Source organism: Cnephaeus nilssonii (genome assembly GCF_951640355.1).
Source record: "Cnephaeus nilssonii genome assembly, chromosome: 14".
Lineage (NCBI taxonomy): Eukaryota > Metazoa > Chordata > Mammalia > Chiroptera > Vespertilionidae > Cnephaeus > Cnephaeus nilssonii.
In genome coordinates, this window is record NC_137085.1 from 36,283,261 (window position 1) to 36,310,848 (window position 27,588).

Consider the following 27,588-nt stretch of genomic DNA (forward strand, 5'->3'; position numbering starts at 1 on the left):
TTAAAAATATAAAAACTAGTCTTAGCTTATAGGCTACAAACAAACCCAGAAAATGGACTTAGCCTGTGGACTATAGCTTGCCCACCCCCTTGTCCATGTAGCTAAAACAGAATGTGGTGTATTCCTACAATTTTTATCATCCAAAAACTATCACCATGACAATCTTATCAAGAGTCTAGCATTCGCTCCCCAGGATGCACTAAATAGGACTCCAGAAAGGAGAGATGAGGGTCTGCACATATGATCTCCAGTTCCACCCAGGAGTCATTTCACCACTCTGAGATGCTTGAGTAATTTAATTTTCATAATTTTAAATGCAGGGGAAAGGTCCTAAAGTCATGATCTGATAACTTCAGTTATTAGTCAACTAAGTTTCATGGTTTAACTTAAGTCTAGGACCCTGGAGAAAATGTTAACTGACTGATTTGGGGTAGAATGGGCTAAAGCTGCCTGAACATTCCCCCCCTTCACTGATTTATTCAAGAGTGTAAAAAATGACTACTGTAACAGAGGTTATAGGAATACAGGGATGTTCAAAGCTGAAAAGGACAAGGTCTTTGCCCTAAAAGAGTCTTGAAAAGTTAGAGATAAGATAAGCACATAAATTCCAAGGCTACAACTAGAGACTGCATGTCGGAAAATCCTTTGGGGCCAGATGTACTCTGAAATTCAGTACTTTGATAATCTGAGAAAGGTAATGATACATTTATTGTAGCAGTGTCTAAGGTAACACCTGGACAGTCAAGCATTCATATTTCTATAGTCAAGTCAGTTTTGTTACCAAATGAGATGCAAAAAAAAAAAACAACCAACAAAACAAACAAACAAACAAAAAAACAACAACAAAAAACAAACTGCTTTCAGAGCTTTTTGTGTTGAGTAGTGGATAAGGGATTGTGGGCCTGTCTAATCTTAGAAGAGTTGGCAAATTTATTTTATCTATCTCTCTCTCTTTTAAAATAAAATTTTAACTTAAGAGAACCACAGAATGTGGTGATTTCAGATCCAAATTCTAAGCAATTGCCAACCTCTGCTGAACTAATGTGGCCTTCTTTATGGCATCAGATCCTTATAGCAACAGGTCACCTGATACACCTGTTAGGTGAGTTCAAGCTAATTAAGACTTGACTTTTAGTAGCATTTTCTTATGCCACACAAGAGTCATAAAAAAAACAGATTAAAAAAATACATCTAGGAGGTAGTTAAGAATCTTTGGGAATTACGTAGCATGGCTTTCTTAATAAATTACCAATCAAATCACTAAATACCAAGAGAACACGCTCAAACACCCAATAAGAAAGCTAGAGATCTTCTGACCCTCTCAGTATATATATCCTGTCACTCTATAGGGGAAAAGTCTGTGCCCAATTCACCTTTTCTTCTGCTACAAGATCTGTATGCAGCAAGCCCCTTATCAAAATCTAACAAATACATGAAAGCCATTTTCATTGGTACACCTAAACATGAAGAACAAAACATATCATTAATTGAACTGGCAGATGGCAAATTCCTTTTACCAGAGTGGATAGAGTATATCCAAGACTCATTTTATTTCAATACATAACTTGCCCCAGATTGAAACTTAATGTTTAGATGTAGACACAAGCTTAGAGAGCTTTCAGTCCAACTACTTTAATGTTAATACTAAGTAAAAACAAATGAAGGGACTTGCCTGAAGTCCTATAGTTAGTAAGAAGCAAAGCTAGGATTATAATAAGGTGTCTGCATATGGTTTCAAATTCAAGCTGGCAATGAAATTCTGTTGATAAACTACTACATTTATTGAATACAATATGTACAGATTAAAGTCTACAGATTGTTTTTGGTCTTACTACACATTAGGTTCACAGAATCAGAATTAAGAGGAAACAAAGTTTCTAATTATCAAAGAGACAGTATCATATGTAAATGCATGAAGCTCATCATCCCTGGACCTAAATATTCTGGATCCTTGGTAAGCCTGTGCACAATTCCTTTTCTGCCTCATATAGTTCACATATTTCCTACTAATTTTTATTAACAGACACAGGGACTGTATTCAGTATTAAATAGTTCCCTGAACTTGTATAGCAGTTGCATCACTCACTACTTGTTTTGCTAACAAGATTCTGATTTCATACTCACCTTTACACACAAAAAAGAATTTGATTAAGACTACCTGGAGTAAGGTTAAACTTTCAGTAATGTTCCTTCTGAAGTTTCTGAGTTTGATAAGTGTAAAGAATCTTTTACATTGCCTACTTCTGATTCTATAAGTTAAAGAACACCCACAATTAGACCACATTTATACAGATAGGAAATTAATGACAAGCCTAAAAAATCCTGATGGTTGTGAGGATGTCACATCTTAAAACTTCTAGGATAGTGCAGACTCAATATAAGTTCATTTTGGTTATATATAATTTCAGAATACAGAAGTATCTTATAAAAGAGCTTAATGAATAAGTAACTATTAACAAGTTTACAGGGCCCACGATTATCAATTTTAAAAAATTTAAAAATGTCTACTATCATCTTGCCCCTGCTGTTATCTTAGTCCAGTACTTACAGGAAATTAAAATTACCATCTTGAAGAACAAGGAAAGGACACCCTAAAACGTGACAAGGCACAGAAAGCACATGGACCACATGTCTGATCCACAACATGCGCTCCAGATGCTTAATGAAGCTATTAATGCTGTTTCTACTGTGGATGCATCTTCAGAAGAACAGAAAATCATGAAAATGCCACAAACTGAATTAATCTAGGCACCACAATTTTTAGCATGCAAGGAGTGTTTTGAATTAGCCAGAATACCATTTTAAATACATGATGTTAGTATTTACTAGGAACTGAGACTGATTGCCAAGAACTTTGCAAAGTACTTTACACACATTGTCTCATTTAATTTTGTAGTAAAACAATGAAATGGATAATATTATTACTGTTGTCATTATTATGAAAATGACAACATTACTGTTGGGAGAAACAGTAATTTGCTAAGTCATCTATCCCTAGTTTATGAAAGACTGTAATTTGAACCTTAATCTATCCAATTCCAAATCTAGGCTCCTCATGAAAGACTGTAATTTGAACCTTAATTTATCCAATTCCAAATCTAGGCTCCTCCCATTATACCACGGATTCATGGCTAAATCCATAATTCTCACTGAATTTTCAGGGGGAAATAAAGCTTCAAACAGAAAATAAATTAAAATATCAAAAAAATCTTTGAAATACATGTCTGCGTCAGCTCCAGCATTCCATTTAGAATACCTGAATGTACAGAAAAATAACACCTGGTTCTAAAATACTGGGGCTTCTGCATAGTAAAATACTACTATTAAATAAGAAAACAACTTCAAAAGGTTTATCATAGAATACACCAATAAACTCTAGGTTCAGAGAACCTGACCAGTCATGCAATATGATGAGAAACCTGCAGCTGAAAGAGAATAGAGGGCACACTCGAGGTCAGATCCCCCAATTCCCAGTCCAGAGCTCTTTCTACAATATCCCTAGATGGTGGCTTCCCCCCTTCTTTCTATAAAACAAACAAACAAACAAAAAACCCACCTTAACGAGTTAAACTACTTAACCAAGAGAATGTCAGTGCTAACAAAAGCAATAATTTACTTACTTTATCCATTGTGCCCTTTGCTAGAAAGGCCTTGGGGAACAAAAACAGTGAAGATCCCATTAATTAGAGTATCTAAAACAAACATCAGTGGCAATTAACAGATCACCAAATATGACAGCGGAATAAAATGTGCATAGTAATATAGGTTTCCTTACTGCCTCTCTTTACCAGGGCACACTAGATTTAAGTATCTTGCATGATGCCTGTGATCCAATCAGATCAAATTGGCTGGAATAGGACTCTAAGACATATCTTTCACCTCACTTTAGGTCCCTAATGTAAGCTGAAAATTGTGTTTAAAAGAGGAGCAACATAACTAATCACAGTGACACTGACAGTGCTTAGTTAACAAAAGAGGAATCTTGAAAATGATTAACACCCCCCCCCCCCAAATCACAAATAGCTGTTAGTGATTATACATTCTGGATTCACAGGATAGCCTGGTAGCATGCTTTATTTGTTTTCAATAAAGGTGGCTTCTTAAATGTAGAATAAATGAGATTTAATTTCTCTGTCTTAATTCTTTTTAAGTGGATTCACAAATCAGTACAAAAATGCTTTTGTCAAGCCATGGGGCCTAATTTGGTATTCTAAAAGTATAAATCACCATCATATGCAGCCCTCAGCTTACTTCCTCCAGTTATCCTCAACAAACTGATATAGCACTGGAATCAAGCACTCATTCCTCTGGGACTCCCACCCAACCATCCCATCTATTCTATTCTAAAGGTATTTATTGTCAGCCTCTCCTCAATCCATGTCATAAATCTCCAAAAGTCAGTTGATAGGTCAGCAGCCAAAACATTGAAAGCATGAGCATTTGTTCATCAATTAAAGATCAGAAAGCATAAATAAATTTAAAAATTATAAATTATTATATTTAGTTTAAAAATATCACCAAATGTAATGGTTTAAAAAAAAAAAACTACTCTTGCTTCTCCATGAAATGAAAATGACAACTATAAAATCCAAATTAGAGAATTCTATTATTGTAAGAATATTCCTATTAACCTCCAAAAACTGATGAGACTATAAGTTAAATTCTTTCTCAGATATTTTAATCTGCATAAAATTTAATTAACCAGATTCTGCGTTGTAAGAGGAGGAGGATACATCTGTTAGATATGAGACATTTAACACAAAACACACATAGAACTATGTGTGTGTGATGACATTCCAAAATGCTGTGAAATAAAAATGGTCTCAAGTCACCATTCTGAAGGCATACAAAATATGAAATATTAAAAATACGCCACCTCCTCCCTTTGTGCAAAGCTTATACTCCAAGGAATATGACAGGTAAGTCACACAAAAGAATACATAACAACAGCATTGCTACAAATATACAAAATCAGCATCTATTTAGTTTGGATTTTTGTGGATGTGACAGACAAGAAAAGGAAGAAGCTCATGTATCACTTATTAACTGACTTCCAGAATGGCAGGCTGGGTCTCCTAATACATGGCTCTAATATTTACTTGGCCTACACCAAGTAAGGTACATCCAAATGAGGTTTAAACTGACCCTGGTATAGAAATTAAGAGAATGGGCTTTAGAAATTAACTTGGTTCTGAATAGCTCAGCTGATAGCTTACATTCTCAGTGACTGTGCACAAGTTGCTTAGCCTGTTGCTGTGTCTTATTTTCCTCATTTGCAATTTAGAAATAACAATAAACTCTACCTTAGTGGGCTCTTATGACTGAACAAAAGGACAGCGGTAAGGACCTGGCCAGCACAAAGTAAATGCACCTTTAGCACTAATTATTTTTATCATTGTCCAAGGTCAAAAAGCTAGCAGGTGGCAGAGTTGTCTCTAGAACCCATGGCAGCAGCCACAAAGCACACGCTTTTCATTCTGTACTAAGCAGCCTTCTAGCAATTTTCATAAACATAGAGAAAAGCAATAAGCTACCTCTGAATTTTTCTTATCTGGGAAGGAAAGTCTGAGGCAAGTGTCATGTGCTAAGACTAGAGAAGGTGAGGGCAATTATGAGGAAGAACCCAGGGTGATGGGCCCAGGGCCAGCCAGAAGCAGGAGCCATCTGGCACTGACCAGAACTGCCCCTCTACAAAGTCATCCCACAGAGGAGGGCATACACAGCCAGTACTGGAAGCAACTAGGCACAAACTACTCACACATGACAATGACCAATCACTATAACTATTCCGAGCCTGTGTTTTGTTGCACATTTACTACATTTGATCAAGTTGTGGCCTGTGGTTTTGGTGGCTTACAATGAATGAAATGTAAATTATGCTACTACTTTAATTTCTTTTTAGGGAAAAGTTTACATGAAAAACTTTCTAGGTATTAAAATAACAAACTAAAACATGCAAAGTAGGGAATCCACAGGAGCATTTCATTTGGGGTAGACTCCTCCCACAAAAGCAAACACTTCAATATGGAGTAATCTGTAAGGGAAACTACAATTTAAAAATCATGTAGTATATTCCAAAGGTAGACAAACATTTTTGAAATCAATTACCACCAATTCATGTACATGGATTCCAGGAGGTAAGAAAACATGAAGGAAAAACGTCTAAAACTAACCCACATTGTTTTCTATTGGGTTCCATTCAATATTGTTTTAAGTAGTAAGTGGACAACTGGTTGGGGGTCCAGAAAATGTTTGGTTATAAGGATATTTTGTTGTAAAGATATTTGTTATAATCAGATTTGATTTGTATGTCTCCCAAAACAAATGTTGTGACAACCATTAAAAAAATTTCTAGGATCTTAGGCCAAACAAAACTAGATCTTTAAAAATTTCATTCCTTGTAGAATGCGCAATGTAGAATGTACAATTCTCTCTGATATTTATTCTGAATATTTCAGTGATGTAGCTCCCACATTTTTGAAAGCCAAGGGCAGATAATTTATAGCACGGTTTCTGAAACCGTGCCCTTTTCACTGGTTGCTGGCATTTAAAGCATGTTTTCACACATCTTGCAATGTTCTAAGACTATCCAAATTGATTGGAATTACATTTTTAAAGCATTTTTAATTGAGTCCCTGGGCTCAGAGTGTTCTACACCTCACCTGCCCTCACTTGTACTTGTTTCTTTACCAGAACTCTAATGGTGGCGTAGAAAGTTTCCACTTCTTCTCTAATCCTTTTCTCTATGAGTTTCTAAGTTACATTAATGCATATTCCCTTTCCTTATCTTTTAAATAAAATAAATCTCCACAAAAAACCATACGGTTGTTGTTTAGTTTGATAACCAGAAAAATGTGAATTCCTCTTCAACAGATTCCCAACCTGAGCTAAAAAAACTTTCCAAAGTGACATCTCAGGTAGGAGAAAGTAGAGGGGTGCAAAGAGCCAGGAATTCGCAAGCACAGCTGACCCCAGCAAGGCTTCCTGGGCCTTCAGTGGAGATAGCACTTTCCTAAATAAAAAGGTTTGGTGGTTGTTGAATGGGCCACCTGATGGCTCCCAGGTCCTATTCTCAAAGAAAACATCATCTAGGGAGATGGCGCTGAACATCCAGGAGGTAATTCTTATAAAAACAGTCACCTCAAAGACCCGTGTAAGGCTTTGCCAGGTGGCCCTGGCACTGTGGAGAGCTGACATCCTATCTGCTCAAATGCCCTTGGAGGCCCAGTCCCTGTGGGATACCTGGCTCTGTCAGCATCCTCCCCATGAGGGTAAGCACCATCCTATGCCCAGGGTGGATCCTCTTTCCAGAACTCTGGCCCTCTCATCATTCCTATTAAGATAATATGGAAATTTGCTAGAACCCTGTTGGTATGACGCTGAGTAATGCAAATTCACATTCTGGACAGCCTCTCCCCACGACAGGAGACAAGAGGGTTCCCTCATTTGGTAAGCTCTAAGAAAGACAGCTTGCAGTAAGATCCGGATCACTGAAATGGCACACGCCAAAAAATAAGCGAAGACAAGCAAAGTAATATTCCAACAGCCTAAAAAGCACAGGCAGTATAAAATCTTTCAGACTGACATTTTTTAGAGAAACTGAGGCTAAAGTCTCTACTGAAAACACAGCAACCAGGCTATCATCCTGTGGGAACCCTCCTCTTCTCACCATTCACATTTATGAGAGCATTTCTCAAACAGGGCTGGGCTCCGTCCTTAACCTGCCCCACTGGGCCCGGGCCGGCTGTCCCCAGAGCACCTTCAATATTGCAAATGTCCTTTTTTCCTCAGAGGCACCCCTGCCAAAACATGTTTACAGTCTGCTTGTCACTGCCTCGTGAGATTCCTGTTAACTCAGCCTGAAGGGAAAAAAGGAGCTGCAGATAAATCAGTGTTACAGTGCAGGGAAGTATGTTCCTTTCCAAAACAGCCAACCTTACTGACAAGGGATTAGGCGTCTGGGTAGTAAAATAATGGAAAGCAGCAAGTCTCTCTCCTGCTCCACAAGCATCTGTTGGGTGTATTCCCTTCTCCCCACACAATTAGGGGGGCGCCAGAATTGTTATGGCTTACCAGACTGGTGGGAGAAGTCCATTTTACAGATAATCTGACATGGCAATAACGGAGGCTCTCTGCAAAATGCAAGGTACCCTGAGACCATGGTCGCAGGCCACTCCCTCAGTGCCTGTAAGGCTAGTTAGTAGCTTCTCCTCCCACCAGAAGCACACAGTGCCAGCACAGCAGGGCAATCACTTTTAAAAAGAGGATTTAGATTGAGACTGACAGGAACCCACAAGGTTCTCCCTGTTTGGTCTCCAATTTCATCTATTATGAGTGGCAAGTGGTTTTTGCTGTAAAATACATAAAAGTCACGTTCTCAGCCGAGGCTGAACTATCCCGAAACCTGAAATCCCTTTTGGAATTAAATATGTGCTCAGATCAGCTAAAGTTAATTCTCAACCATCTGCACATACGAGATCCATTTTGTAGATTTTTTTACAGCAAAATTTTAATCCCAGAATAATTTTCCCCACAGCCTGGCACATTTCTAGTTTACTTCTTTCTGCTGTCAGTCTGGTGCTTGCCTGTGGAATGCAAGTTAATTTAAATATTAAATCCCAAAAAAATAAATGAAAAATAAATTATTTTCAAATTACCCATATTGCATACTAAAAAACAAAAACAAAACAAAAAAACAGTACCTAAGTATCAGGCACCTTTGAAAATTTACCTTTACTATCCCTGTTAGGAGTAAACAGAATGTAAGAGAAGTAGCTCGCCCAAAGTCACAGGTTGGTAAATGTCGGAAGGCAGGAGTTGAACCCAGGCCCCCTGACTCCTGAGCTTGAGTTTCTAACCAGTATCCCAGCACTGTCTTTCACCAGCAGGCTGGCTAGAGGTCACAGGGTATCACATGCACAGATGTGGATAGGTCACAACACACACCAGCTTCTCACTTCAGTAATGTGGTTCATACAGAGTGTACAAAGAGCCACCCTGAGTCACCCTTTTCAAACGTGTTATTTTAGCTATAAGAGCACAGTGAGCATAATAATACACATTGAGTAGTGGGAAAGGAGGAGGAGGGAAGACAGACCCGTCTGCCTATAAAACCGGCCTCTTCCAAAATACGCTTACCCTTGTGGCTCTGGCCACTGCCTCAGGGGTGCAGGTACCAATCTATTTGTCTTGGCTAAGTCAATTTCTCTTGAACTCATTCTTTTCACTTGTGAGCCTTTTATTGCATTTTTGCCCACGGTCTCTCATAATTTTAGAGTCATGCTGAGTCAAGTCTGGAGTCTCAGCTCAGTCTCTCTTTTCTTCTAGCTTAACAATGATAAACTTCTTGCCTCACTATCTTTTCTAGTTTCCTAACTTGTATGATTTCCTCACCTCTTCTCCTGAGGACAAAACCCCGGAAGACACCAACTTCTCAGTCACAGAGATGCATTTGTCTCCACTCGGTACCAGACCTTTCAGGGGCTTCTTCCTTACAAACTTCAGATCTAGGTCCCTACACTTGATCATCTAGTATTGAAATAAGCAAAATGTCACCTGTGAGCTGAAACCTGGGGAGCATTAATTTTGCGTTTCTTTTTAGCAAACTACAGAGCACGGTCACATAATATACACTACCATTTCTGTTTACCCATAAAGTCACCACCTCTCAATGGACTACTAGTCTCTAGGACCGGAGATGCTGAAAAGATCAAAATAGTCTATCATTCCCACTTTTAACATAAACAGCAGATTCTTATCATTTCCCACTATAATTCCTTAGGACTTGGTCATATGAGGTACTGGAAACAAAGAACAATGACACAAAGGTACAAGCCATTCTTCTTATCACTAGTAGGGGAAGGGAATGTAACAGAGGAGGTAGGAGAACAGAACACATAAAGAGGAAGCACCAGGCTTCTCCTTGGTCCAGCACTGGGACTCCCCAGTATTCCAAATCCTTTCCTTGCCAGGGAAGGCAATTCTGGGGCAGTTATCCACCTACTGCATTCTGGTGAGCAGTGCTGGTTAGTGCCTTTAAACAACTCCGGTAGATCTATTCAGATGAAATCTGCAGAGACCTTTCTCTGAAGCCTGCCCACATCCACTGACCATCTGCACACAGAAAACACACTCCGTAGCTTTTAAGGCAATACTCAAAGAGAACTTTCATTTCAAGAAATTTTAAAGGGAGAAATATGCACACAATCCTCAGCCAAGAAGACTCTATATTTTGGTTTGTGCTAGGGAAAATACATGCACAAATGAAGCCTGCGGAAGGACTAAATGCAAAATGAAATCAACGAGCAGAAGGACAGCGGCTTCCCCGACACTCAATCATTTTCAGTCACACTATGCTGTCCGGTAACCTGCATTGATAATTCCTCATGAATAAAGTGCCAGCATTATCATCTGCAGCTATGTTGTTGACATGCTTTTGCTATTTCACTAAAAATACCATTAATTTTCTGGCTTCACAACAGCTGAGCTACTCCCAATTTGAATATACAAAGGAGTATTTTGTTTAAACCAAATTAAAAGCGTTCCAGTAAATGACTTCCATTTTGCTAGCTATACTATTTTAGCGTATACTGTTTTTCTTAATCCTCCCTACCTCAATGTCATGCCTGTCATCTCCCCAAGCCAAAATACTTCCATTATTAAAAAAGCTTTTTTTCCCCCTAAGCTGGGGAGGGGGAGTCCAGAAACTATTTCTGTTACAGCATTCCTGGCCAGCAACACACCTGAAGGGCATAAGTATAATGTGGCTTTTTAAAGGTTATAAGACATGGTGGCTCCTTAATTCTCTCACCTCTTTGAGCCAAGGCAATAAACAGCAAAGGACTTTCCAGTTTGGTACCTGAAAAGAAAACAGCTACACACACACACACACACACACACACACACACACACACACACACTTTATACCTTCCATTTCCCATCTAGATAAGTTCTGACATCCCCCATTTAAGTCAGAATGAAAACCACAACTGCTGCCAAGCCCTCCTGGCATCTCACCACTTTATTTGTTCCCATTTGTATCTAATGCTTTTGTCAACAGTTCAACAAAAGTCAAAGCAAACAACCCACTGCAAACACTGGGGGTAACAGCAACAAGCATGAATCCTTCACAATTATCCAGCCCAGCTGCTCTGAGCTCGCTTGGGCTGCTTTCATTTACAACAGTGTCAACAAAAGACCGAAACCCAATAACTAGATGGGTCAATCCAGCCACTGCATACCCGCTGGAGGAGGAAACGCTGTGCGCCTCCTCTGCTGCATGGGCAAACAGGTACAATAATTCAGTCAGATGGACAAGTGCTTGTCTAATCATTTGTTATGTGAATTATTCAACAACTTTCCACGTAAACTACTAAACAGGGCTCTTGAAATATCTGTGACACTTCCAGCTGTCCGACTGCCCGTGTGGAAGCACATGAAAGGAACAAAACCATGAAAACAGAAATCATGACCTGAGTTAGTTCCCAGGGATAATCTTGAGCCCAGCCTCTCCATCTAATCCTGTTAAGTCTAACCTGGCCTGGCACTACCACCACAGGCTGAAGCTTCACTATGAACCAGACTGGGACTCAGCTGTCAGAACAACCCACAACCATGGCCCTTGGCCATCTTTTACCTTGTTTGACTTTACAAGTTAACCCCTCCCCTTCATAAGCACTGCCAATAGGTACAGTATGTGTTTATGATTTTTAGAATATTTTAAAAATACAGTTAGATATGTATTAACAAGTTACAAAGTGAAGTTTAAAAATACCTGTTTCTAAAGACTTTATTTTAGAATATCAATTTATGGACTAATTTTGATTAAAATGTTGATGTTCATTTAACAAAGAATTATTTTGAGATTAAACAGTTACAAATTCCCACTTCCCTTTCCTCTTAAAATGTATGACTCGTGAAATCATATACTAACCAAACAGCCTGGCAAGAGGGGCCCCTGACCTGGGGTCTGGGCCCTCATGCAGCTAAGCCCCTCCCCAGGACCAAGGGAACACGCCCACACTCTGCCCACCTGCTGTAGACCATGAGCTGGATACCAGGACCCTGAAATTCCCTGCCCAAAAGCCCAAGTTCAGGATTGATCAGTCTTTTTCCTAGGATTTTCAAGGGGTAAACTAGGCTGTTGGTTTGAGCACACCTAGACCTGAGGGCAGCCACTGGGGTGAAAGGAAGCTTTAATATGAGAAAGAAAAAAAAAGGGGGGGGGGAGGGAAGGGTATAGCCCCGTGGTGCCAGCAATAAAAGACAAGGAGCCTGAGAAATTAAAGTTCAAACCTGGCCTTTCAGATCATAATGAAGGCATATTTATTAAGTGGATTTATAACTTTTAAATACTCAGACATATGTGAGGGCCTTCACTTTTATTCTTTTCCAGGCCCACAATTGCCAGGGGTGGTCCCAACAGGAAGGTGTCATAACAGTTTTAGGGACCCCACCTTTTGAGATGAGTCCTATCATCCAATGCACTATAATCTGCATTTAAGAAAACCATGCAAGAATTTTTCCTCTTGAATACCTTTTGTTTTTACAGGTCCACATATCCACACCAGTAATGAAAATGTTCATTTTATTTCGATAAATTCTTTAAAAATACAGTGATAGTTAAAAATAAAAGTCAAAGATTATTGCTATTTGCTGGGCTATCACATATAGTAGGGATAAAAAAAAATCTGAATGCTAGAGACCTTTTCTCTTCTAGATTATTTGTAATCTCTTTCCCTTCCCAGCCTTTGAACATCCAGATTGCAAAATTACTGCTTTTAACACAGTCAAACACAGATGAAGGAAACAGAGAGTCAAACTCATTCAAACTAATTTCCATTCTTCGCCATAGCCAATTTACTCACTGCCATTTATCACTGTGGTGGAATTTTCCCTTCTTACTACAAGTGTCTAAAATTTTTCAGTTTGAGGCATAAAGAATTGTGCTTTCAAAAACCAAATACTAATCCAAGATATGAAAAACACAACTTGAGAATTCTACTTCCTTCTAAAGGACTCTAATAATGCCTTTAACTGTTGTATTTCTGAAGCTGTATTTCTAGAAAGTTGGTACCTGAAAGAATAAAATTTCACCTGAATAGAAACGGGGCTATTTACTGAGAGCAGCAACAGAAACCTTTAAAAGAAACTGCCTGTAAAGCAAGTGAGGGGGTTCAAACACCCACAAGTCCAACATGAGTATTTTCTTTTGCTGATTCCTACAAAACAATAACTGAATGCCAGCAAAAGGCAAGGTCAAGATTGGGAGTCTACAGAAGGTCACCACTGGTGCTGTCAATGTTTGCTAAAGGCTCCCTGTTTGCATGTATTTGCACATCAGCCCTGGCAGCTTCCTGGGAATACTGCCTTCAGAAGCGAGCCCTCCAATCATCATAAGCTAGTTTTTATGTGCACATTTTTAAGGAATTCAGAACTAACCGGAAGCTGAGAGAAATGAAGAAGAACAATCCATTAATATATTTTACTCTCCACAGAAGGCAGCATATCTCAGTTCCATACTTTAATAGGAAAATGGTTTGAGGCCAGGAATTGAATCTAATCTTTACTATGTGCCCCCAAGAATGCAATGCAGACCTATTTGCCATCTGGTTGCCAAATCAATACCTACTGACTAACTTTAAATATTTTATTCAGACTTCATTGCTCAGCTTTTAAGCTCATCTATCAACACCAACAGGTTTCAAAGTCAGAAACCATTAAAATAATCATTATTGGTTAGTTGTCTAACAGAATATCAGGAAAATCTCTCAGCTACAAAGCTACAGTGGTACCTTTTTAATGTTCAAAGGAAAACATGCACAAATCAACAAGCAGTTCTTCCTACTTAAATGCCCTCAATATTAATGACAATCAAGCAAATCGAATGGACTAGACTGCAGCTCACACTTCAATCTTACATTTATTAGAGAAATTTCTCATCCTAAATAGTAAACATACGGACTACATCCAGCATGAATGAGGTGTCAAATGTAATAGTCTTTCTTTCTTCCCTTGAAAGAAAAAGGGTTGACCCCTAAGGAACAATGCAAAAAGAGGGGGAAAAAAGAAGACGAGAAAAAGGGAAGAGGAGAGAAGGGTATCCTATATAATAAAAGCCTAATATGCAAATTGACTGAACAGCAGAACAACCGGTCGTTATGACGTGCACTGACCAACAGGGGGCAGACACTCAATGCAGGAGCTGCCCCCAGGTGGTCAGAGTGCTCCCACAGGGGGAGCATGCTCAGCCAGAAGCCAAGTTCACGGCTGGCGAGCGAAGCAGCGGTGGCAGGAGCCTCTTCTGCCTCTGCGGCAGTGCTAAGGATATCCGAGGGCTCCCGGACTGCGAGAGAGCGCAGGCCGGGCTGAGGGACCCCTCCCCGCAGAGTGTATGATTTTTGTGCACTGGGCCTCTAGTTGAAAATAACAAGGGTGAGTAAAACAGGTGACAAGTGAGCATCTGGCAGGACAGGAGGAACTGAACTGGCTGCAGAGTGGTGCTGCACTCTGGAGGGAGGGGCACCAGTCTCAAGAGGGGGGCAGGAGTAGGAAAGGGGAAGAAGTGAGGAAAATCCTGTTAGGAGAGGGGGAGTAACTAACCAAAGGATTGCTCCTGAATGCTTCTCTATTTAGTCACTGTTAGTTCTATTCTCCCTAGGGCAAAAATGTCACTAGTTTCTTTTAAAATTTCTCTAAGTAAGGTCAGACTAGGATACTACCCGATTTATCAAAACATCCCAGACAAGGCAGACAATTCCGGAGTCTCATTCAGACTAGTCCAATATAGTTTGGTTATAATCCCTGGGGAGAAGATCCCCAGGGCAGAGGATCCCCAGGGCACAGGCTGGGCCTGGGTTTGGGGCTGGGACAAAGATGTAGAATATAACTCAGAGACCTTTCAAATCCTGACAACTGTGGTATAAACACAAGTGATTATTTCAATTTTCTCTAAAGATTATTTTTTTTCAGGGAAGCCCAATAAACCCAATAATGCTCAGATTTACTAGAAAAATTTTTATTCATTTCCCCATGCACCAGAAAGTAAGCTAATAATGTCCTACTGAGAGTGTTGTCAGGCCCAATCCCTCCACTGCTGAATGCACTACCATGATAAATCTCCCCTTACTTGCCATTCCACCATCCACTTTAGGGCAAGGCCCTGGGGACGGCTCCAGATTACCCCTCCACACACCATGTCACAGGCACAAGCACGAGTGGCCCAATCAGTGCCAAGAAAAGAACAAACTAAGAGAGATTAATTCACAGATGTTCATGCATTTCACATACACTGTGCCCCATGGTCGGTTGCTAGGGCAACGGGAGACCACCAGTACGCGCTTTATTGGCTTTATGAAGTGCGTCGCGGGGACTATAGTCCGAGAATGCTGCATAATAATAGTGTAGCTTTACTGAAGCCTTGTTTTGTGTTTATCCACTTTTAACCTTCTGAGTATTATCAAGAACATCGTTATGCATAGCCTTCAAACCCCCTACCACCACCACCACCACCACCACCACCGCCACCGCCACCTCCAAACTGCCACAACTTCTTTCTATCTAGGAACATTAAAATGCATCTCCTAAGGGTCCATTTTGGGAAGATCCACGTTAAACTGCTCAACCAGTTCCACAGGGGGGAAAAAAAACACACACACCTACAACCATTTAAAGATTGCTATATTAGTGCAGCCAACCATATCAACCATGCCTGAGCAGCATTGAAGCTACAAAACCAAAATACACACATGCCCCTTATTTCCTCAGCATCGGGAAGAACCCTGCTTTGCATTTTTTTTAAGTCAGTTTTCACAGATGGAGCAACAGAAACAGCAGGCTTATCAGCCCCAAGTCTCCTCCTATCAAACAGAATGTCCAACAGGATGGGAATGTTCTGCCTCTGCATTGGTAGGGCAGTTGCGACAGCCACATGTGGCTACTGAGCACTTGAAATGTGGCTAATGCAACTGAGAAACTGGGTTTTCAAATATCATTTCATTTAAACTATTTTAAATTTAAATAGCTTCATGTGGCTAGTGGCTACCATATTGGACGGTGGGGAGGTTTAGAAGCTTACCAGTGCAGGCTTTTAAAAGTTCATAAAAAGCTGTCTCTCCATGCTTTTATAGTTTCTGCTTAATTCATAAAAAAAATAACTCCAAGTAAATGTACACAGAACAGTATTCAGGACTGCGGCTGCCGCTCACTGTGCCCGTTCCAAACAGTTCTCAGCACTCGGCCTCAGCAACCTGGTTCTTTGTCCAAAAGGCCCAGAAATGAAGACTGACTTCCCCCTTCCCTCTCTTCCCCTCCCCTTCTCCACTCAAGGTGGGAGGTTAAAATCACAAATGTCACAACTCTCAGAGCAGTAGCACAGATCAAGTGTTAATCTAAAGGGAAGGGGTGGCTGAGGGGGAGAATACAGGCTGATGGGGTGAGGGAGGATCTGGAATGAAGAGGAGAAAATAAAACCAGTGAATAGATCAGTAGAAGCAACAGCTTACATTCAGATTCACAGGAGAAAGAACACACCGAGACAATCATTTCCTGGGAAAAGCTCAAGCCTAATGAGAATTTACTCTGCTCCTTTATGTGACAACCAGCCCTTTTGTGGCACGGGCTTCCTGACTGACAGGAACCCAGGGCCCCTTAATAGGATTTCCATATTATTTCCAACACCTGCCCAGAAGTTATTTGTTTACATTGAAGGAGGCAAGATTCTCAAATCAGACATCTGCCTTCTAGTTCAGGCATATCTTAGGAAACCATCTAGAAAGCAGCTTTGTTACCATGGTGACATTTTTATTTTCCTCCTTTAGTTGGCTTAAAACATTAGCATTTCCAATTTTATTTTGTTGTTCAAAAGGCCAAATGTCGCCCAAGAAAACAGAAGTTTAAAAAAAGATAAATGAATGAAATACTCAAAATTTTCTAGAATGAAAATGACCATAAGGAAGAATGCATAAAAATGAGGTGGTATTATATGGCTTCTCTCATTGGGTGGCATCATTAACCTGTTTACCTAACCACCTCCTTGGTCCTTACATTTGAACATTTAGCAACTTGAAAAGTACGGATTTGGGAAAAATAGTTCAAGAATCCTTAGGGTGTGACACAATTCATTAATGAGTCATTTTCATAAAAAAGAATTCCTCAAACTCACCTTATCTCCTTATCTTCGAAAGTTCACTTACAATACTTAAGCCATTGTAATGTCCATCTTACTGCCTGCAATTCAGTCAAGGAGAGGGTGATAAAGAACAGGAAAGAGTAAGCTTTTCATGAACATTCAGTGGTTGAAGAGGAGACAGAATATCAAGCAGTGTGAGGGAAGACAGGCAGACTGTGCGTGAGTGGATTATTTGTGTGTGTTGTTGTTTTCCTGCTTCTCAGGAAGCAAGACTGGAGTCCTCATAGAACCTCGGGGAGGAGGACTTGGCCACCAATTACAACTATTACACATAAACACATATTAAAGTTATAATACTAGTACTTGAAGCTTAAAATGTTTTTTAAAGCAGTATACTTTATTACATACAGAAATAAATGGATTGGTTCTGCATAATGAATCTGATCAACTTAAAGTAATACTTTATTCAACATTTAGATCATTTCTAAGATTTAAAGTTTTGATTTGTCATATCTAAGACAGCATTATTTAACCTTAAATTTGATTTTATTACTTTCATTTAAGAGCAAGCTTATTTAAAAGAAATTACACACAAAGTATTACTCAGCAAACTTCTTTCTAGCCCTCTTTCATGAAGCCAGAATTCTGTTCAATCCTGTCCCAAAGCAGTTGCCATGGTAATAATTAGATATGACTCCTCTTTATGTCCAAAATTATAACCTTTGTTAGTAGTGGCCCCCAAGTATAGAGTCTTTAACCCAGAATTACTTTAAATCACTGTAGAACAAAATATTTAAGTTGGATAGAGGTAGTTGTCACAGCAGAAATTATTTAAGAATGCAAGAAATAAGAGAATAGTTTATGGGAAAATGTTAGTATAAGAATACAGAAAAGGTAAACAATTCTTTGGAAGAATTATCTATATTTTGAGAAGAAAATGTGAAATTCAAGTGCCAGTTATATAAAACTTTATGGTGTAGTATTTTTGCAAAAGATGAAATGCATTCTAATTAAGAAAATTAAAGACACTGGACATCAGGATGAAAACGTTTGTTATAACAAAGAGGGTTTCTTTATGGAGGAAAAGAATTAAACCACACTTGCTAAAAATCAGCTTGAAAAGGCAGACCCCACAACCAGCCCACCCCTGTTAATTAATATTTGTTCTGCTTTTGTGACTGGTACAAGAGGACACAACAAACAAGCATGTCTCCCCCAATCATGCTCACCACTTGTGGACTGGCTATGCCCTAAAGATATTTATTCATCTGTTGGACAAACAATTACAACATATTTTCTGGAATTAAAGCACCTGTTACATTTCACTAACCTTACACACCCAGAGGCAGGTATCAATTAATACTGAACAAAGTACTGCATCATAAACCCACAGAATAAAACTTCCTGATTGTTCTTTGATAAGGTAACTCTAAATAGTAAAATACATGGTAGAAACAAATGTCTCAACAAACAATTAAAAAGCAACAGTAGTACCGAAACATTGAACTTCAAATTACCAGTTAAACATTAAATGCTTAAAAGGCATAATTTAAAACACTATTCCCCTACAGCCCAACACCCAAAATGAAATATAATTACTGTTTTGTTTATTTGGCTAATAATATGGCTAATTTTATTGCTGAAACATAACCTTTGGTATAAGATTTTTATTGTAAAACTAGAGGCCCGGTGCATGAAATTCGTGCACGGAGGGGGGGTTGTCCCTTAGCCCAGCCTGTACCCTCTCCAATATGGGAACCCTTGAGGGATGTCCGACTGCCCGTTTAGGCCCGATCCCACTGGGATCGGGCCTAAACGGGCAGTCGGACATCCCTCTCACAATCCAGGACTGCTGGCTCCCAACTGCTTGCCTGCCTGCCTTCCTGATTGCCCCTAACCACTCTGCTGCCAGCCTGTTTGCCCCCAAATTCCCTCCTCTGCCAGCCTGGTCACCCCTAACTGCCCTCTCCTGCAGGGCTGATCACCTCCAACTGCCCTCCCTTGCAGGCCTGGTCCCTCACAACTGCCCTCCCTTGCAGGCCGGGTGCCTCCCAACTGCCCTCTCCTGCTGGCCATCTTGTGGTGGCCATCTTGTGTCCACATGGGGGCAGGATCTTTGACCACATGGGGGCAGCTATATTGTGTGTTGCAGTGATGATCAATCTGCATATTACTCTTTTATTAGATAGGATAGAGGCCTGGTGCAGGGGTGGGGGCCAGTTGGTTTGCTCTGAAGGGCGTCCCAGATCAGGTGGGGGTTCCCTTCGGGTGTGGGGCAGCCTGAGCGAGGGGCCTGTGGTGGTTTGCAGGCCAACCATGCCCCCTGGCAACCCAAGTGGAGGCCCTGGTATCTGGAATTTATTTTCCTTCTACAATTGAAAACTTTGTAGCCTGGAGCGGAGCCAAGCCAGGGGCTCCCTCCGAGGCAGGCAGCCATTTGTGTTGGGGTTATAATTGAAACTTTGTTGCCTTAAGCGGGTGGGCCCAGCCAGGGTGTGCGGAAAGCTTTGCTTCCCCTGTTGCCGCCGGCAACCCTAGCCTGCTCTCTCAAGCTCCATTCTGCAGCCATTTGTTTGAATTTGTTTACCTTCTATAATTGAAACTTTGTAGCTTGAGTGGAGGCTTAGGCCTGGCAAGGGCAGGCAGAAAGCTTGGCTTCCTCTGTTACCTAGGAAACATTGCTCTCTGTGGCTGTAGCCATCTTGGTTTTGGTTAATTTGCATATTCGCTCTGATTGGATGGTGGGTGTGGCTTGTGGGCGTGTCGGAGGTATGGTCAATTTGCATATTTGTCTATTATTAGATAGGATTCATTTCTAGGATAGGGTTGAATAACATAAGAAAATATCCACATTCCAAATGTGTAGAGCAGTAGCTTGGAGATCCAGGAAGTTAAGTAACTTGCCCATTGACACACAGCTTGCCTAGAGGGAGAGAGAGGATATCTAGCACAGAGTCAGGGTTTTCCTAATCTATTACAATTCCTTTCTCAAACTAATCCTTGATTTGTCCTATGAACTTCCACAAAGAAGATTGATTCTTGCCCTCAAGGAGCTAAAAAATTTAGTGGGAAAGAACTTTACTCTGTGGGAAACAGGCATCAGGGACACCACCTACAAGGAAATAATTTTGCTTAATATATTTTAAAAACCCTACTTAAAAATGTACTTTGAAAGCATATCTTAATACTTATGTTTGGAAAGTGGAGTTGAATTTTAAGCACACCACAGTCTGTATTTAAACAGATGCAAAAAGAATTCTATTTATTGATGATCAGCATACATTTCTAGATATTTTACTCCCTTAATTATTGGTAAACTTCATTAAACTATTCATCACTAACATGTACATACAAATCTAGACTTAGCTCTTCTACCAACATGGCTATCCATCTCCTATTGGCTCCCCTTTCCCCAAGCAGTTTCTTCTCTGGTATTCTCCCACACAGTACATGCCAAAGGGTAAACATATTAAAGGCACCTTTCTCAGACTGATATTCCTCTGAGACAGGAAAAATTGGGGTGGTAGTCCAAGTCACACAAGTCACACAAGATCCTGGACTATAACCCTGACCATTAAAAGTCTGGATTTACAAAGAGAAGAGACAAAGAGATGTAATCATTCTGTTAATTCAGACTAAAAACCACTTTCACCTGTAACACCAACTAATGAGAGCAAAAGTTCTTTTTTGGTCTGAAGCATACACTTCAATTTGTACAGAAAAACAGCTCTAGTCTAATTTCCCACTGATAAACCTTTTTTGTCAAGAGAAAATAAGTGAAGAGATAAGAATAAAAGCAATGCATGATGGTTTAGTCATCTACATAGAATATACACCAAAATATAGCTGAGGTCAAATAAACAGGCATTGCCTTGTAACAAGTAATGAATGGATCATTATGAAAACACTTAAAAACAAAGAATCCACATAGGAGGAGAAAAAGGTTAGCATATACACTCACAGAAAAGTATTCAGCTTGAAAAATAACTGTGGGGCAAAAGTAGGTTTACTGTTGTGAGTATGCAAAACAGTTTATTCTTGAATTATTTATTATTATTGTTTTATTTTCCCTACAAACAACTGTAAACCTACTTTTGCCCCACTCTATATATTAATTGTTTAAAGCACACAATTCATACTTATCCTAGCAAAAATTGCAAAAACTATAGAGTTCAATATTGGAGGATTGTGTGGAAACATACTCAAACAGGCAGGTGGCATGTTAAAATGGTAGTGTTCCTGGAGATAAGTTTGGCAATGTATAAGTGACTGAAAATGATCATACTATTTGATGACCATACAGCATTTTGGGGAAGATATTCCAATGAAATAATAAAAATATCTAATATCACTTAGAGGTAAGAAAGGTACTAATGCTATATTTTACAAATAGAACATGGAAAATCTCTCACAGATCTGACTTGAGGAGGTTACTGTGTTCAGGAGGACCATGTAGATACATATAAAGGATTTATGAAGTAATAAAGCATACAAAATAATACCAAGTTGGGAGAGGCCATAGAGGTAATCAATAGCTGGTGATAGTGAATTTTGCTCTTTATATTCAAGCTGGTCTTGATTTTGGTGCCTATTTTTTGCTCGAAGGTATTAGAACTGTCAGACATTTGGAGGGGGGTGGATAATTAGATTAATTTCTCAACTTCAAATTCGTACTGAGATTTAGGCAATTTGTCCTTCACAGCTCTGAATCATCACCCTCATTCCAGCCACTCAGATGAAAACTGACAGTGATGTGAGGAAACTAATCACTCCTTCATGAGCTGGTACCTCAAGAACTGGGAAACAATTGGCAGCATGTGGGAATGTCCTCTCTGTCACCACTTACACCCAACCAACTTCTACCTCTCAGCCCTTAGTAGGAGTGATGGACAGGAGAAAGGGGAAGGTCCCATCACCTCAGAACAGACTTCCTTGGTTTTCACCTATGTCTTTTCATGGGATGGATGAGAGAAATGGTTTTAAACACTCTAGAAGGCTGTGAGAAGCCCCCACTCAGAAAAGAGAAGTGGGAACCTATTTGGAGGCTTTTTAGAGCTTTGGGCTTTCTATTCTACCACTAAGCATGAGAGTGGATCATGGTCTGCTTCTTGCCATTTTAAGCTCCCAAATCTGGGGTTTACGGTTGGGCACATGGAGTCACTGGATAGCCAAGTGACAAGCAGGTTTCAACAACCCTAAAACACACACCATTCTGGTTTCTTATCACCAAATAAGTTGATTCTTGGGCTCCTACAGTGCTTTCTCCTTTAGGTCCATATTTACATTCACCACCAGTGTTGAAAAACTTCAGATGCAGGCCTGCAAATAACAGGCTTAGGAAAGAACGTGGCTACTGGAGATATAGCAAACAAGATCAATAAAGCCAATAGGCCGAAACTGGTTTGGCTCAGTGGATAGAGCATCGGCCTGCGGACTTAAGGGTCCCGGGTTCGATTCCGGTCAAGGGCATGTACATTGGTTGCGGGCACATCCCTGGTTGGGGGGTGTGCAGGAGGCAGCTGGTCGATATTTCTCTCTCATCGATGTTTCTAGCTCTCTATCTCTCTCCCTTCCTCTCTGTAAAAAATCAATAAAAATATATTTAAATAAATAAATAAATAAATAAAGCCAATAGCATGTGGTCTAGTGTCCACAGAACTTTTAAAAAAGAGGAAAAAGCTCAACACTTTAAAAGGAGAATTTCATTCATTTTATTTGATACCTAAAGGTAAAGCACTTTAATTACCTGAATCCTTTACATTGTTTAAATTTATATTTTATGAGCTATTCTGACATCTGCTCTGTTTAATAATCTATAACATCAAGAAAACATTTTAAAGTGTCTTTCACAATTAAACCTATGCACAACCTTGTATAAATCAAAATTTTGCTACCATATCAAAATGTTACACTGGGGCTGTATAACACTACCCACATCCTCATTACATGCAACACTAATTACTACCAGCAGATTCAGAATTTTCTGCACATTAGAGGCTTTTAGAGGAGCTATAAAAAATTTCAGGCACCATTAATTTAAATTTGTATTGAAATTTCCTTTTGACAGATGGCCAAAAATTACTTATTATTTAGAGTACCAGAGCTGCCTGTTTGCACATTAGAAGAGGAAAGGGAAAAATTAAAAGCAAGAAGGAAATTTATGTCACGTTCATTACCTGTTAAATGTTAAGGAGCATTATCCTGCATGAATAAATTATTCCATACAAGCCTGACTCCAGCTGCAGGCAACTGGCACGCTCTGGCTGATAAAAACCATCCCAAGTCACACAGCAGACAATCATAAAAAGCCCCTCTTAACCAGGAACCACTTACAGGATAAGAACGATGGATGGAACAAGCAACTAACTGCTTCTCTGAGTGTCACAGAACACAGTTACGAAAATTAGCAAACTATTTCACCTTGCAAAGCCATAGGACAGCCCCAAACGTGACTCAATGACTTCAAATTTGGGAATGATGCCCCCTGCCCCAATCTATTTGTGGCTACCATTCCATAATAAATCAAGAAAAATCATCCACCTCTATTTCCTTTATGTTTTTCCCCTGGTTTCTAGCCATTTAGAAACTCACTCCCGGACTCATACCGAGTGGTTATAGATGATTTCAAAATACACCCTACTCTAGTGTATGTAATTAACACAAAAGTGTGCACTGAAGTGTAAATATTTTCATAGTCTTCTGGGAGTGGGGCAGGAGAGGAGGCTTTTGTTTAGTTCACTGGCCTGACTAAAGGTATGTATTTATCATAAAAAGGCAGGGACTGTTTACATTATGGCCTCAGAATAACTAGACAGGCTTTCCAATGGCTGCTACCAGCTAATCCTGGTCAGTGTATTTACTTACTACTGCCTAAGCACACATGGGTGGAACATTTACTATCGTCCAAGAATGCGTTTTAATCTAGGTATTGATATGCATATTATATAACAAAATACAACTGTAAATGCATTAATTAAATAATTCAATGTGTGTTCTAATTGTAAATGTTGGCATTTCTATGGGTGGGCAGATGCCCTTTCAAATTACAAAGATTCTTGAAGGGTAAAAGATATTAATTTTTATTTTCCATTATTTAAGGCCTTTGGCAAAAACCCTACTTCCCTCTGATTGAATAAGGACAGAAATAAAGAGGCATTCCAAGTGACAGCACAAGTGGCTACAAAGGAAGATTTTATTCTTCATACATAACTTCATTAAAAACTGCAAGAGATCTCACTGCCTGTGCTCCCAAACATTCAACTGTAAAATACAAACAAAGTAACTGACAGCATCTGTACTTTGGCCATCGCTTGAGAACTGTCCTGTCCTTCCTAATTTACACAAAACACAATGGCATACACAATACAATTATACATAATCAGTACCATATTTACATTGTGCCTGGCTCAAAAGTGATCAAGCAATTTTCATCCTATTTTACTCATTTCCTGCCATGGTAGCCTGTTTTTCTTATTTGCTTACTATATAAAATCAGGGATCTTTAGCATTCTGGTATTACACAAGCATATCCAAATCATTAGGTCCTTGATACTCTTCCTCTTTCCTTAAAACTTGTTTTCAGAGATACAGAAGGCAAATAAGACAGATACAAAACTTAAGGAGAATAACTTGCTATACTGGAAATCAAGATGTTAATGAATTAAAAAAAAAACACAACACTAGGAGCCCAGTGCACGAAATTCATGCAAGGGGCTCGGCCCTCACAGTCGTGGAGGCTTGCCTCAGCCCTTTCAGCCACATTTAGAGAATGATTTGGTGGGCCTTACCAAATAGTGGTTAGCTGTATTTTTGGATTACTTCTCGTCTGGAAGGTCGTTCGGCTGTATGGTCTAATTAGCATATTACGTTTTTATTTTTATAGATTATCTCTGGTGAAGAAAAATGCTTTTAAACAAATGTTTTGTAAGGAGTTTTGTAGGATGAAATTATTTCCCAAAATATGAGACTAACGCATATTTCCTTATAAACTAATTTATTTACTTCATTATTTATTTATCCTATATCCAAAATCTGAAGAAAATCAGCTTTTGCATTTGTTTGTTTTTCATATGTCAAGACATAAGAAAATGAGCAATGCAAGCCAGATCTCATAATTCAATCTTGGTATACAAATCTAATTCCGATAGAGAAATGGGACTAATATTTTCAAAAATTTTAACCACACAACTGAAAGTAATCCAAAAATACAGCTAACCACTATTTGGTAAGGCCCACCAAATCATTCTCTAAATCTCAAATCCATCACTCGATATACTCAGATCACTCTGAGCCCCTTATAGCCATTCCTTCGCCTGTGAATTTGAGTCCTACCTTGATGGAGTCTCTGTCTACAGGCAGAACAGCAACAGCACACGTAGATCAAGTGGTGGGAAGAAGGAAAAAGGAAAAGAACTAGTTAGTTTACATAAAAGCATACATTTATCAAACCTAATCACTGCTAAATCATAAATGGCACAGATGTCAACTTTGCGATAAAGTTAATTATCAATACTACTCAACGAGATTCACAAAAGCCAATCTACCTCTGACACAATTTCAGAAACTAAAGCTGGATATTCCTATTCATATTCTTATCAACTTCCCTGCTTATGAAAGTGTTTATAATTATGCCTTAGCTCAGAACCATAACAGTAAGATAACTGGACGACAAATATTGCAGTGCTTCTAACATCAGAGATGGGACATTTATTTCATGTGATAAATATCTTTTACCCAGGATTATAATTCATGGTAATGACACTGCAACAGGAGTAGGTAAGAGGTTTTAATTATGAACCACCCTGGTGCTAAAAGTAAATTCCCACAAAGGAAGGCTGGGAGAGACCTTTTCATTTGCTTTTCTACCATTAACTAATAAAAACTATTAGTAAGCACCATACAAACATACAGTCACATCAAAAGGTCTCTGCACCATCATTTACTTTAGTGGAGGGAGGAAACCAACCTAAAGAGCAGAACTGGCCTTTAAATCAAATATGCTGCACAAACAATTGTGTTTTTATAGAAAGAAATGAGTTAATTTCATGCTTGTAATCAGACTGGGTGAGAAAGGTAGTTAAACCAACAGATTCACTAATTTGGGCTGTATTTCCTCAATTATTCAGACTACTAAAATTGTTTTCATACCTGTGAAATTTTTACTATACTATATAGGCTGATCTGATTTATAAATAATAATTGATTCTGTCAAACAATAAAGTTAAGTCTTTCCCCAAAATAGATTTGGTGAAAATAAGCTATTAATGACACTCACTATTTCAAACACAGAGCATTGTGGGATTTCATTATTGATTTAGACTCAGGGAACATAGGAGATAGTAGCAAGAGATCAAAGGTAACAACTAGGAAACAGAACCCTTTACCTAGGAGGAGTGCATTAACTCTTGCCAACCACTAGGGTATCTTTTGGCAAAAGACTGCTTCCAATAATTAATTTACCTTCCAGCAGAAATCCTTTGTTTAGTCAATGGTAAAATTAAATCCAGAGAGAAACAGAATAAACAACGGCGTGAGCAGCAGGTAGGTAATGTCAGGCTGACATCTCAAGAGAATGGCTCACCTCTTTGGTGATCATTGTCATGGTGCTTCTTCTCATCTTTAATTGGAAGGTGGGACTGGCCTCCCAGGGCACTGGAGAGGGCCAGAAGGCCGGCACTACTACCAATGGGTGGAATAGCAGGAGGCGGCAGCCCCGAAGGGTGTGGGGTCAGAGGCACAGGCAGACCATGTCCATGTGATAAATGCTGGGCCTGGAGTTGTTGCTGCTGTGAGAAATGAGACAAAGATATTGAACTTGTTCCCTAAATCTGCACCTGCCCCCACCCAAATAAAAGGAGAGAAAAGACATACGATAAGATCATGGAAAACTCAGCACCCATGAAGGAAAGATTTAACCTTTATATATATTTAAAAGAGGAGGGAGAAAGATGTTTAATGGAGAAATGTTGTCTTTTGACTTAGATCTGAGGATTTTGCAATGCACTGTAAATAACTTAATTTTTAAATAGTGAAATTATCTTAGTAACTTTTAATAGCCAAAATTCAGCTTTCTTTAATAAAGCATCTGTATTTTGTTTTCCAAACATAAGGCCGCACCATCATGCATTTCTAATCAAAACATATACGTGACTAACTGTTAAAGCAGTTATGTTGAACAAAAAAAGCTGAAAACTGAGAAAATTAGTGTTAAACAGTTCTCCCAGAATCACTGCACAGCATGCAGTGTGAGTTAATTTGAAAGAGAAAACCTGAATTAACAACCCAGAGAAGGAAACTGGTTGCAGCCACCGTTTTAAGCCCCTTTAAGTGTCCTCAGCGGTACTTGAGCAAATTACTAAAGAAAATCTAATGTAGCAAGGCTTGGGTCCTCCTGTAGGCTTGCTCAATAATGCTGAAATAATTGGGCACTCTGTGCACGTTTAGTGATGCTCGAATGAAAA

At 39.4% G+C, this 27,588-nt stretch overlaps 1 protein-coding gene across 6 annotated transcripts in view; it reads right to left on the reverse strand.

Annotated features, from left to right (window-relative positions):
• LOC307111319 (transducin-like enhancer protein 4) overlaps nucleotides 1-27,588 on the reverse strand; it is a 155,379-nt gene that overhangs the window by 52,031 nt on the left and 75,760 nt on the right. For 4 of the 6 annotated variants that reach the window (XM_079791113.1, XM_079791114.1, XM_079791111.1 and 1 more), the window contains 2 exons: nucleotides 26,709-26,913; nucleotides 25,460-25,476 (listed from right to left, as the gene is read on the reverse strand). In XM_079791113.1, coding sequence (XP_079647239.1) covers nucleotides 25,460-25,476; nucleotides 26,709-26,913 — 222 coding nt within the window. The remainder of the gene's footprint in view (nucleotides 1-25,459; nucleotides 25,477-26,708; nucleotides 26,914-27,588) is intronic. The other 2 variants (XM_079791110.1, XM_079791112.1) reach the window with 1 other exon arrangement.